The 12856-nt window shown below is 47.0% G+C and overlaps 3 protein-coding genes across 3 annotated transcripts; 2 read left to right on the forward strand and 1 right to left on the reverse strand.

Moving 5' to 3' along the window:
* Positions 1-2273: 2273 nt before the first annotated feature.
* On the reverse strand, positions 2274-4964 carry F4822DRAFT_420638 (phenylalanine ammonia-lyase). Its single transcript, XM_051459713.1, has 4 exons — positions 4699-4964; positions 4543-4649; positions 3944-4494; positions 2274-3882 (listed from the first exon to the last, which is right to left on the reverse strand). Exons 1-4 carry the CDS (start codon positions 4827-4829, stop codon positions 2569-2571), a joined length of 2103 nt encoding a protein of 700 aa, XP_051309208.1. The 5' UTR covers positions 4830-4964; the 3' UTR covers positions 2274-2568.
* Positions 4965-7430: 2466 nt separating this feature from the next.
* Positions 7431-8688, forward strand: F4822DRAFT_77842 (cytochrome P450). The gene is made up of 2 exons (XM_051463960.1): positions 7431-7757; positions 7826-8688. The coding sequence occupies exons 1-2, from the start codon at positions 7734-7736 to the stop codon at positions 8525-8527; spliced, it is 726 nt and encodes a 241-aa protein (XP_051309209.1). The 5' UTR covers positions 7431-7733; the 3' UTR covers positions 8528-8688.
* A 2112-nt stretch (positions 8689-10800) lies between these two features.
* On the forward strand, positions 10801-12847 carry F4822DRAFT_440523 (cytochrome P450 ClCP1; the record flags this gene model as incomplete). The annotated part of the gene is made up of 4 exons (XM_051462761.1): positions 10801-10857; positions 10935-12038; positions 12097-12263; positions 12327-12847. The coding sequence occupies 4 exons, from the start codon at positions 10801-10803 to the stop codon at positions 12484-12486; spliced, it is 1488 nt and encodes a 495-aa protein (XP_051309210.1). The 3' UTR covers positions 12487-12847.
* Positions 12848-12856: the final 9 nt, after the last annotated feature.

Consider the following 12856-nt stretch of genomic DNA (forward strand, 5'->3'; position numbering starts at 1 on the left):
CCGCGGTGGATGTTTGAGAATGTGCTATGCAGGAGGTTGAAAAATAAAGCTACGGGAGTGGATTTCTGCAGGAACAAGTCGTTAAAAACAACATTGGCCCAGGAAGGCAGGAAGGTCAAGTTTTCCTATTAGTAGCCCCACTAACATTAACTAGTCTCGGGTCGACAAATTTCACTAGCCGCGCTTATAGTGCTTCTTTGCCTCCTGTTAATAAAACCGATCAAAATATAGAAAAATGCATCCTATCAATTTCTCTCTCTTCTTTTGCCTCTACACCATCTCACCATCTCGGCCATTAAATGACCCAATCATATCAAAGAATCGCTTAACGACATTTCTTAAGCGTGAGTTGGCGGTGTGATGGGACAAGCATCAAAGCAGCCATACAGTCATAATGCATTTTTGTATACATATGTCATTTTTCATAGCATGATGTGGCGACATAGAATTGGGTGCCGTCAGCCAGCGTCTGACGCACATATAGCAATGTGATCCAGTTACCAAGATTACCCCATTTGCGAAATCGCATCTCGATTAGGCGTACGTACGTGCTCCTTACATAGCATCTAGACATGTACCGAAGCAGGGTTGAGTTGGGTAACCTATCAGCCAGCACATCAACAGCCACATTTCCTATTCTCGGTTCTTGCAGCAATCCTCTCGGCTGCTGGCAGCTTGTCAACTTTTGTTTTTTTTCTTTTCCTTGATCCTCTTTTTTTCTTCTTCCATGTTATGGCTTGGAATGTACTACCCAAATCTCACCCTATGATCGAGCACCATCGTTACATGATACCTACATCGGCGAACGCCCATCTCCACCAGATATATGCTTGATGTGCAAAATAATAATAATATCCCTCATTCTGCGGTATGACTTGGAGACAATAAAAAGAAAGAAGCCACAGCCTCACGGATATCGGCTCAAGAACTTCGGGAGATTCACTTCCTCCCGCAAGGAGTCGAGGTGGTGTAGATCCAGACACCCGGGAACCCTCACGCTGACAAAAGCAGGACGCATATAAGCGCTGAAATGACACGATTGGCCCAATACGAGACATGGCATACCCCAGCTAGTTAAACTTATCCAATCATTGCGTACGAACGGAGATGTCTGTATCCCCATCATTCACAGCTTCAATTGCCTCGTGCCTGTCAGAGAGTAGACCGAAGCCAACTGTCAAATGGTAGATCTCCCGGCTGACTACCTAAGCGGGCATGTCTTTAGTGTTAGTAGCCGTGAATACCTAGGGACTGACCATTACGTCTACACACTTACGCCCGCTCATAGAGGTTTACCGGGTCCCATATCGGTTCACCGACGGCATTTCTTCCTCACATCATCCTTTACATACTAAGGGAGCCGCCAGAGTGTTCATCGGCCAACATCATGAATTTACATGGAAGCAGAGCACGAGACCCAAGTCCTGACACCTTCGGAACGCACAACAGTAGCATCGCTACTTTGTAAACAAAATCGTTCGATTATGACGCCAACCTCACCATGGAGCACTCTCTTCGCGACAGATCCGTACGCCCCATAGATCATAATTAGAAATCTACCTAGGTATCTAGGTAGGACGCAGGTGTACAAGGCTCTGCGGTCTTTTTGGCAGAATTCCCGTGGTTTCGTATTGGTTTCATCAAAAGGGAATGAAGACGGACCACCGGGGCTCAAAAAGTAAGAGACCTTACCATCGGCCCGTGCTTTGTTCTGGGGATCAAGGGTTCCCTGTTGTTCTAGGCACTGCAAGGGTCAGGGGTATTCAAGGGATGATTTGCACCTACCCGCGCTGTGCGATAAGGTTCGTAATGAAATATTAATAAGCAAAGATAAGAACCTTGCCTAGCTCTTCTACGAGACGCAGAGGGATCCGCTCTAAGTCTCACTTAAACAATAAAAAAAAAAAAAACAATACGATCATCTACCTAATAGATGGTAAAGAGATACACCGACCGACCCTGCCAATCATCCTCGGGAAACACCTAATATAATACTTAATTATAAATGCTTTTTCCCACGTCACCTTCAAGGAAACCAGAAGATTATATACCCAAGACTCGCTATGACAGTGAAATTCAAGACCGTTGGGGCCGTGGTATGAATTCGTTGAACGGCGGGTATTCGGAGCCACCCACCAAGGTACCTAAGTAGGTGACGAGCCTTACCTAAACCGACAATTTGAACACTACTTGTGGCCTATTCAACGTTCATACGTACCAACTTATCACAATGTTTCTCGACGAATATGTCCAAATTGAGGCGAAGAAAACATACGAATGAATTCCGGAAATGTACCTAGGTAATGATTGTCTAAAAGCTAAGTGAAAGTGGTACTTGTCAAAGTTGACAAGGTGCCAGCAAGGAAAAGAGCTATATAGACATTAATACAACTTAAAGAACAAGAATCCCCAGTCGCGTTGCCGCCCAAGGCCTCGCATCTCTTTTCTCATTAAGCATTTTCTCTTATCTGTACCTTTGACGCCGTTACTGTTTAGCAGAGGGAACCACACGCGACCGAGTATTTCCGCAGCAGTCGAGTGACGAGTGATTATTTACTAGATTTCGCTTTAGACCTTCCCGTTTGTGCCATTAGCATAACCGTTAGTATAGCCGTTCGTCTCGGCGTTTGTCTCATTCACTAAGCCCTCCGCGGCGAGTGCTATCAAGGGTCCATACAGGGAACCGTGTTTGATTGCGTCATGTACGATTGAAATCCAACCACCGACGGTCTTCTTCGGTCGACCATTCAAAGTATCGACCTTGTTTGTCGGGTGCTCAACGAAGCCTTGGTGGAATGGAACGCGAAGTTCCTCGCGCACGTATTGATACAGAACCTTCGAACCCTTGCCAAGAACCGTCGGTGTGTGAGGCTCAGCGCAAAAGGCGCTAAATGTCTTCTTCCATAAAGCATAGACGGCTGTAACAGTCTGCTCTTTCCATTGACGTACGTCCGAAGCGTTAATCTGGGTATAGTTGACAACGATGGGCACGGCCGTGCTGATGAGAGATTCGCATCGCTCAGGAAGGTCCTTCTTGCTCGAAGATGACCACGAGGGATATACGTGGGCCGCTAGGGCTTTTTGTAGAGCCTCCAACTCGCCGGGGGCCAAGACATCGGAGAAAACTTGATTGGTTTCGGTGGTAATTGTCTCAATTGCCTTCTGTACGAAAAGCATGTGCAACGCCCTGAGGTCTACTCCTTGGCAGCTCGCATATAGGTGGGCTGCTGTCATCAAGGTTAGAATTTCCGTTGCGTGCGCACTCATGCGCGCCGATGCCAAGGCCATGGAGTTGACGGATTGGTTGTGCATTTCAGCGGCCTGGACGAACGGACTCATAGGACCAGCATAGTAGGAGAGCTCAGCCATGTAGGAAGCCATGTTGATTTCGACTCCCTTGAAAGTGAAGCACAGACTAGGATCATCCGCGGCAAGGTTGGCGGGCAAGCCTCCGCTGAGAGTCGGGTCGACCATTTCGGTCAATTGCGAGAATAGCATCCTTCCAAACATCTGCAGCGATAGTCGTGTCTTTTCCATGGCTGTTGTTACACTAGCTGCTTGGAAGTTGCATCCGTAGTGGATGTCACTAGTCGATGTGTCGACGAGTGGGTTGTCACACGAAGAGTTCAATTCGATGCTAATCTGCTGGTCCGCGAGAAGTAGGTCCTCGATCTGCGGCCCGACCCATTGTGGTGCGCTACGTACGGAGTAACGGTCTTGGACTAAATCCTCCGATCGGCGGTTCTTTGGCTCGAGTACGTCCCGAGCAAGAGCTGAGCCGCGCATGAAATAGTAAATATTTCGAGCGACTTCGATTTGACCTGGGTGGGGTCGGATTTGAGCGATGAAGGGGTTAAAGCTTTCCCGACTTCCGTGCAGCGCCTATTTACTTCTGTGTTAGATATGAGAGCCACCGAAATATGAGTATGTCAAGATAGTTTACCTCAACAGCCATGCCTGTAAGAGCCTGCGTGAGCAGGGCTAGGCGATGAGCCTCAGTAATGACAAGAGCGCCAAGCGCCGCCGAAGACGATGTTCCGTTGATCAACCCAAGGCCTTCTTTCGGGCCAAGCTTCACTGGCTCAAGTCCCGCTTCTTTCAATGCCTCCGGTGCTGAAAGGACTTTCCCGTTCTTCTCAATAAGGATGTCCGGGTTGCCCTCTATACTGCCAGCGACATATGAGAGGGGCATAAGATCTCCAGAACTTGAGACAGAGCCACGTAGGGGTACCATGGGGTTCAAGTTATGCTCAAGCAGCGCTGTAAATGCCTTGAGGATTGGCAGTGAAACAGCTGAGTGACCTCGTAAGGTGCTGTTGCATCTCACTACTATAGCTCCCCTTACCCATGATGAGGGCATAGCTTGTGCCGGGACCGAGCCATCCTTAGACCTTGAGAGGATACCGGATTGGGTAAGCTGCATCAATGATGATTGCAAGGCTACGACTTGGTCGGTACGGGTGTCCGCGCTCCCTCCGAAGCCAGTGTTGACACCTATCAGGTGGTTAGTAGCTATCATCAAGAAGCCTTAGGCCAACATACCGTAGACATACCACCCCTTCGAAAGGTAGTGGTATAAGACGTCTACGCTGTCCTGAAGTGTCTTGGCGACCTCTGGATCATCGGTGATGAATGGGGTGCACCCGTGGCTATTAACATGTCAATACGGCAACACGTAGAGGCGATCTTGCAACATACTTCGCTGTAGCTACGACATCCGAAATGTGGAGATGTCGGCCATCTACGGTGTAGCTACCCGCCTTGATACGCTCTTGTAAGTGATTCCATTGCTCGCAGACGGTGGCGAGATGAGTACTTGGGTTCCCCATTCTGAATGCAGCGAGATATTACAAGTGAGACCAAATAAAAAGCTATCCGGGATGCTGGCGATGAAGATCTAGGAATAGTCGTAGGGGCAAAGCTGAGAATATATAGCGTATCGAGAAAAAGGATAAGCTTGGTGACAAAGGACTGCTCACCACAGATTAGAGCATGCTGTGTGGCCTTTGACCAGTGGCTTCTCTACTGTTGGGTTTATCGGCTATTCCTTGAAAGGGCAGCTATGATTGCACTGCAACGGGTGGCGGCAGCCCATGATGAATTGCATGTGCTAAACCTTTCATCTACGAGGAAGCTGGGAACCAGTGAAGTCAATATTGACTCACATTCTCCTTCCAATCATGCTGAAAGGCATGTCACTAGTCACTGCCGTATGGTATATTAGTCAATATCTCATTTCTGCTAGCTTTCTAGGTGCATAAGCCTAGGTATATCCGCTTACATTTCCTCTCGGGGAACCTACGGATGGCTTATGTACGACAGTAGGAAAGAATGTATGGTAATCTAGTCACCAAGGTTTGGGTGTCCACCCATAACCTGAACGGTTTAATTAAGCGATAGGATATGCTGTAGCTTGGTGGCGGCTGCATAACCCCCCACCGAGTTCCCCGTCTTCCCATGACTAACAATTACTCACATCAGAACAGTTGAGATGAGATTACAGTTACACTACAGTATGTCTAACGGAGATACGTAGAGTACTTACTTACAAGCACAAATTATAATTTCAACGGGGCCCTAAATGGCCTGTAGAAAGATGAGATAGTTGCCTGGGTACTTCCCTTGAGACAAGGTAGATACAACAAGGTAGCTTGGAGTTTCAGCTCCTAGCATGAGGCTCATTCTTTGTAAAGAAGGGACCTACCTACCTAAGCGGGTAATTGATAACTGTATAACCTTTGGGACATATGCTTAACCGTATAAGCAATCATACTGTGTGGGACGTCCCCTTTCTCGAGAGATGCGCTGGTTCCATGAGAAAGAGCGGCTTTCCGAATCTAGAAATCCATCCCGCGTACTAGATCCGCCGGCACGAAAGAAACTCCATGATCGAAGCCACGTTGTCTTTCAGAATAACATAACTCAAGGGAAGCAAGACAAGGGTTTGATATCGGATTCTCCGTGGACCCGGTAGCTGGTATTTGTAGTTGGGGACTTTCGAGAGAAGGTTCGGCTAGGCTGTCTTTATGGCACAAGAATATAAAGATAATATGCCTGTGGGGCCTAAAAGATCTTCCCCTTTGTTTTTTATAATGGAACCCGAGAACCTGGATCCTGAACTTGTTAAGGCCGAATATTATCCAATAGAACGGCAAGATCAAATAAAGATGCGCCATTTGTCAGTTCTAGAATAAAGAGCCTATTATATTAAGAGGCTGAAACTACTATTATCCTCTTTGAGGAACGTGGTTATTGAGCTTAACCATTTTCAGTAGAGATTCGGGCGAGATGGGTAGGAAATTTTAGATTCGGCCGTACTATATATGCCTTTGATAAAGACAAGGCAAACCTGAAAGGTCTGTTGGATACTTGTTGAGTTTTCATAAAAAATGGTCTTTATACTTATGAAACCGATCTCTAAAAACCTCTGCTGACTTTCAAATCAAGACGCTTACTTCCTCTATTCTGATTAGCTGCTTGTCTAATGGCGTTTCCACGATGGGTTCTTAGAAATCCTTGTTTTTTATTCACTGTCATACGAGAGGCTACATGGCTTGCATGAAGAATGTTGGACCGAAACGGCAGCCTACATAAGTATAATACACGTAATTTATCCCATGCATAAAGTCGAGATCTATGATCACCAAGAGGGTTTTCTTTTTCGTTGGTAGGCTGATCTCATATCTAGATTCAATCGATCTCATTGATCAAATACGACAGCCGTTGGTGTGCACCCTAAGCTCCGTGAGTGGGACAATTCATTGTAGTCAATGAAATATTAGTGGCTAGTCATAACCTTTTTAAACGTTATAAATCATACGGCTCCTATCTTATTTGTCATGGAGTTTACAAGTTTATTTTTCTTTTATTTCGGCGTAGCATAGGTACCTATGTAATAAGTTGTAAGCGATGCGGGAAGGAAGACTCGTCCGCTAACGGAGTTGATGGTTACCCAGGTGGCTTCTGCATAAGCTTATACTCGGCTTCGGGCAGTAGGGTATGCGGGCGGGTTCAGCCGTCCTGTCTGTGCTGTGCATCGGAGTTCAAAACTGAGATATTTCCTGGAGAGGAACTATCGAATCCCTCCATATCCGCAGCAATTGTCTCAAACAGAACTCCGTTCTAGCCCGGTGGTGTAGCTCAACAAGTGTCCAACCACTGGCCGTCACGGCTATCTATTGCGATATCCACCACAACGCACGAGTTCATTTCCGATTTAGTTCATTGACAACCAAAATCCATTCTTGAGACATACAAGCCTATACAACCAAGGAAGGCAGTGACCACGACGAGAGCCCCGGATGATGCCGTCACGACCATGGTGGCATGCTTGTCGCTAGAATATGCGAACTGTTTGGTTTCGGCTACGAACGGCTGTGCCAAGAACGCCGAAGTACCCACCTAAGGATATGACGGCTTCACGTCTCTGGTGGTCGGGTTGAATGAATATCGCCTCACCAAATTGCCAGTTTTTCGATTGAAGATATGGGATTATACAACCCACGCAGCTCGCTGAGCCCTAACTGACTTCCGTCTTCGTCTTTGGTGATATAGAACGACGGTTAGAACGCGAAGTATGAGTCGGTTGATTGCGCCTATTGACCAGTCTTATTGGGCTGTTGGTACGAAAGCATGCTGCGCCGTACGGCGTGAAAAGAGGCGTCGTGATTATCCTTACTGAGGAACGATTAGTCTAGATGGTATGATTGGCTTAAGCCAGAAGAAAACAAGTTATGGGTAGTTGGATGCATTTCGAGGTAGGTGCCAGCGTCTAGCCGCCGATGTTGTTGGACTTCTCGCCTTCGGCTATGAGCTGAACATACAGACCGAAGATACCAACGCAATAATCTTAGCTGCTACGAAGTCAACTGACTACTGTATCAGCTTGTATATGGCGTGGCTGAATATCTCAATTATTGACTCTGTGATCTGCTGGTTTGGCTGGAAGCGGATCCCCAAGTTCTACCAGGCGTTGAGGAAGATGATCGGCACGCGCATGAACATGCCCAAGGACGCAGCGCATGATATTTATGCGGTGGCATCTGGGGATGTGACACCTAGTGGCGATAAAGGTCTCCAGGATACGGATCTATGGTCCGAAGCGTCTTTCTTCGTCATGGCTGGCGGTATGACGGTCTCCACGCTTATGAGCGCCGTTTTCTTCTACCTTACTCGTCACCCAGATGTGTACAAACGCCTGGCTACTGAGATTCGCACTACTTTTAATTTGGGCGAGGCTATCACCAGCGGTCCACAACTCAGCTCTTGTAAGTACCTCCGCGCCGTCATCGATGAGACTATGCGCGTCGCGCCCCCGACTACAGCCACGCCCTGGCGGGAGGATGATGTTTATTCGGCAACATCACCCAAGTCGGATGGGCCGTTAGTCGTAGACGGACATGTAATTCCCCACAGAACTGCTGTCGGCGTGAGTCTATATAGTGTATTGCACAACGAGGCCTACTTCCCCGAGCCATTCGCCTTCCGCCCCGAGCAGTGGCTCGATGCCGACGACGACCTCACATAGACTATTATGCGTCGAGCCTTCGCGCCCTTCGCATTGGGTGATCGCGCGTGTGCCGACAAGGCTATGGCGTACTTGGAGACGAGCTTGACGATTGCGAAGACACTATGGTACTTCGATTTCGATGCAGCTCCTTCGAGCGCTGGGAAAGTGGGTGGGGCACCTGGAAGGACGGATAGGAGGGGTCGTGTGGATGAATATCAGCCTTATGATATTTTTACAGCGGATCATGATGGGCCTAATGTGATGTTGAAGCCACGTTCTGGTGTGGTAGATGAATTGAAACTGGCAAGCGACATATGATGGATCCATTTATTTGGAGTAATGGCTCTTTGGCCTATTCACTTCCACATGTTAAGGGATATACTCACGATCTCCTGTACACAATGTGTATATGCTCCACGGGCGCCGTCGAGTATATATTTTCTTAACTTCACCACAACTTCGGTTTATAACGTCCACATATTGACATTTATTTTTGTTTTTTGTTTTTTTTTTTTTAAAAAAAACCAAAAAAAAAACCGGGAAGTATACCACCTCAGTATAGGCCAATGTCTTCGTCCATGTGCTTGGCAAGCAGCTGAAATGATGCAAGCGTCAGCAACCAACCCTACCTTAGGCAAACTACCATGGGCTCACCACCACGCAGACGCAGGTACGGGAGGATCCGTATTACGTGCAGCTAACTGATGGCGATCGAAAGCTTAAACTGTGTTTATGGACTTGTGGTTTTCTATCGAAGAGAAATCGAACAGCGATGACGAGTTGGCGATACCATACCTAACTGACTTGTTAGTGTGAAATGAAAAATAGATATAACTATCGTGGGGCTGGCTAGTGCTCTATGGCATTTGTGCGGCACGGCATTCCTTCCCAGGTACGAAATCCTACGACCCGAAGGGACGGCGCGAAGGAAGAAGCCCTACGAGGTATGCTGCACTTAGGTAGAGCCGCAAGTTAGAGCTAAGTTAAATTTAATCGAGAAATGCAACGCTGGGATATATATATTTAAATGTTGTGGTTCATAGCCATTGAATGGTAATATTAATACTTTTGCTAAAAGTCGAATTGTTATGAATACAGGGTATGTAAGGGATTGGTTCTTGGTTCTGGGGCAACTAGTGTTTCTTAAGAGGCAAGCATTAAATGCGAAAGCCTCGAGTATTTGAACTTGGGCAAATCATTCTGCGATTCAAAGTTAGGAGTTGTAATAAGTACCTAAGGTAAGTAAGTATTGATGTGTTGTTTTTAGTAAATTATTCTATTAAGCTGGACATCTTCTTGCTTAAGTAGAAGCCTGCTCGTGTATATGCTCCTATTGATTCCAAATCGCTGTGCCGCAAGTGGCTATAAAAACTGATTATTAACCTTTGGTATAGGATTGGAGGGAGTATTCAAGGTTGACACTCGGTCAGTTCTATAACTCCCGGTTGGTTCGGAGTCTTTATGCGGACTGTAGTCGAGCCGAATTATCGAGAAACTCCTTCGTTAGTTGTCACAGGAGATATATCCCCAGTGAAAGTAAGGGGTACCCCGCAACATTTTGAGACTTAATCCCTGGATTTAGGCAGGCAATTATGAATTATGTCGGTATCCTGGGACTTTTGGGGTGGATTTCGGCATTGCAGCATCGGGATTCACAAGTTTGGCGTAGCGATCTAGATCATTATCCAAAACGAGACATATTGTGCCGATCTCTCAAGGATTTCACGATAAACAAAACTATCACCCGCATATGATCTCGGATTTCCTGTGCGTTGATTGGAGCATTGCGGCGTATCCTCGCGTCACGCAGAAACGGGTATCGTCAAGAGCTTCCCAATCCCGTACATACGTAACAGGCGCCTTGCGATGTTACTATCTTGTGCACGGGCACGCAAACCTCCGAATTGTGTTGAAATAAATATGTGCAATGTAAGGGCATTTTCGCAGCATGTCTGCATGTTCATGACCTCACGACCATCGTATTGTATGAATTGATGATGTGGGCAGGGGTGGCGCAGGGTGCAGGACCATCCGAACGGGTTAACGGGTTTTAGCAATCTCAATGTAACAGGCGCAATGTTTCGTCGAAATCTTTAGCAAAACCGATCATCCGCTGTTGGTTGAACCCACCACGGTTAAACAGTTTAACTTGTCTCCTGGGGGTGGCCCACTAACCCACTGCAAGCAAGGGGGTCGTCGTGGAGTAGTATAAGTTGAAATACAATCCTGTTGTTTGGAGCATGAAACTGTTGGTAAATCTCAGGCTTTTAACGTCTGTAGTACTTCTCACCATGGCGCCATTACAGGCAAGCAATACGATAAATTTGATCTACATAAGTGGCGTATTAGTAAGTAACACTTCGACCTGTGCAAAATTACCTTAGATCATACAAATGGATGGGATCGCTAACTGATTGCGATTAAGCTCGTCTTTTATATTATAGGAGCGTCATTTTACAATGTTTTCCTACACCCTCTCAGATCATACCCAGGGCCGTTGCTCTGGAAGATGTCTCGTTTCGCAAGACCTCTTCGATTAGTACGCGGGGATTTACCTCTGTACATGAGAAAGCTACACGATAAATACGGACCAGTTGTACGGATAGGACCGAACGAACTAGCGTTTAGCGACCCCCAGGCATGGAAGGATATCTACGGGCATCGCCATAACGGTGAACAGGAGCTACCGAAGTACGATGGCTTCTACCGTGCCGTCGATAACATACCCAGAGGTATCATCAATGCTTTCCGAGAAGAGCATGGTTTTCTAAGGCGTCAGCTATCGCATGGATTCTCCGACAGATCGATGCAGCTTCAGGAACCGATTATTGGGTCGTACGTGGATTTGTTGGTTCGTCGTATGCAAGAGCAATGCAAGGATGCAGCGACTGCTCTCAACATGCGCGAATGGTTGAATTGGACGACCTTCGACATCATCGGGGACTTAGGCTTCGGTTCGTCGTTCGGCTGCCTCGAAGACACCGAATACCATCCATGGGTTAAAACTGTCACCAACTCAGTGCAGCAGACATCTTTCCTCAATGCCTTGTCTACAATAGGCCTCAAACCTCTTGTGCGAATTTCCTTACGAGTTCTCAAGATGGCGGTCACAGACCAGCAACGGAGGGTCCGGGCTAAGCTACAGCAGAGGATAGAATCTGGTGTCGAAAGGCCGGATTTCATTGAGGGTCTGATTAAACAGAAGGAGGCAGGCCAGTTGAGTTTCATGCAGATCGCCACAAACGCTAGCACCCTCATTGTTGCCGGAAGCGAAACGACTGCTACACTTCTGAGCGGTGCTATGTACTTACTTACGTCTCATCCGGATAAGCTCCAAAAGCTCGCCGAGGAAGTCCGCTCATCTTTCAAGAATGACGACGAGATTACCCTTACTTCCGTCGGCAAACTTTCGTATATGCTCGCCTGCCTTAACGAGTCATTCCGTCGCTATCCCCCTGTTCCGACCGGTATGCCACGACAGTCACCTAAGGGTGGCGCCTTTATCTTGGGAAAATTCGTTCCCGAAGGCGTAAGTGCACTTCTCTTGGTACTTATGAATAGTACGAAACTAATACCATGATTTGCAGACCGTGGTAGCAGTCTGGCAATATGCTGTTAACCACGACCCGAACTTCTGGACTGAGCCCTACACTTTTGCGCCGGAGCGATTCCTTGGTGACGCCAAGTACAAGGACGACAAGCTCGATGCGATGCAGCCCTTCGGCGTTGGGCCGCGAAACTGCATTGGTCGCAAGTACGTTCTTTGTCTAACCTGTTACTATTAAGCCCCATGAAAACATACTAACCCTAAGTTTAGTCTCGCGTACGCTGAGATGCGTCTTATCCTAGCTAGGATCATATATAACTTCGACCTGGAACTCGACGAGAGTAGTCGTGGATGGCTTGAAAACCAAAAGGTGTATAACTTGTGGGACAAGCCTGGTCTAAACATCAAGGTAACGCCTGTCGTGAGGTGAGATCGAATAGGCTTTTAACTCACCCGAACCATGGTTCGGATTTCTTTGGGGATAAGCATAAACGGCTTTGCTTATCCTGCGATCGTCGTGTAAATGCGTAGATGATTGCGTGGCCTTTAGTGGCTATGGCTGCGAGCAAATGCATAGGGAATCATCGGAATTTGGGCACATATCATTGGGGAGTTACGGGGCAAGGTTGAAAATTGACGAGCGATTCTGTACTTACTCCCTTCATAGCGGTTTAATGCCAGATGGTACATACCAGTACTCAATTCTTCTCAGTAACAGATTACCCAAGTATTTACTGATTGTATTATATCTTATTTTCTGTTACTCGCGTTTTATCAACCATAATAACAATGAACAATCG

The sequence above is a fragment of the Hypoxylon trugodes genome, assembly GCF_022578975.1.
Source record: "Hypoxylon trugodes strain CBS 135444 unplaced genomic scaffold F4822scaffold_11, whole genome shotgun sequence".
Lineage (NCBI taxonomy): Eukaryota > Fungi > Ascomycota > Sordariomycetes > Xylariales > Hypoxylaceae > Hypoxylon > Hypoxylon trugodes.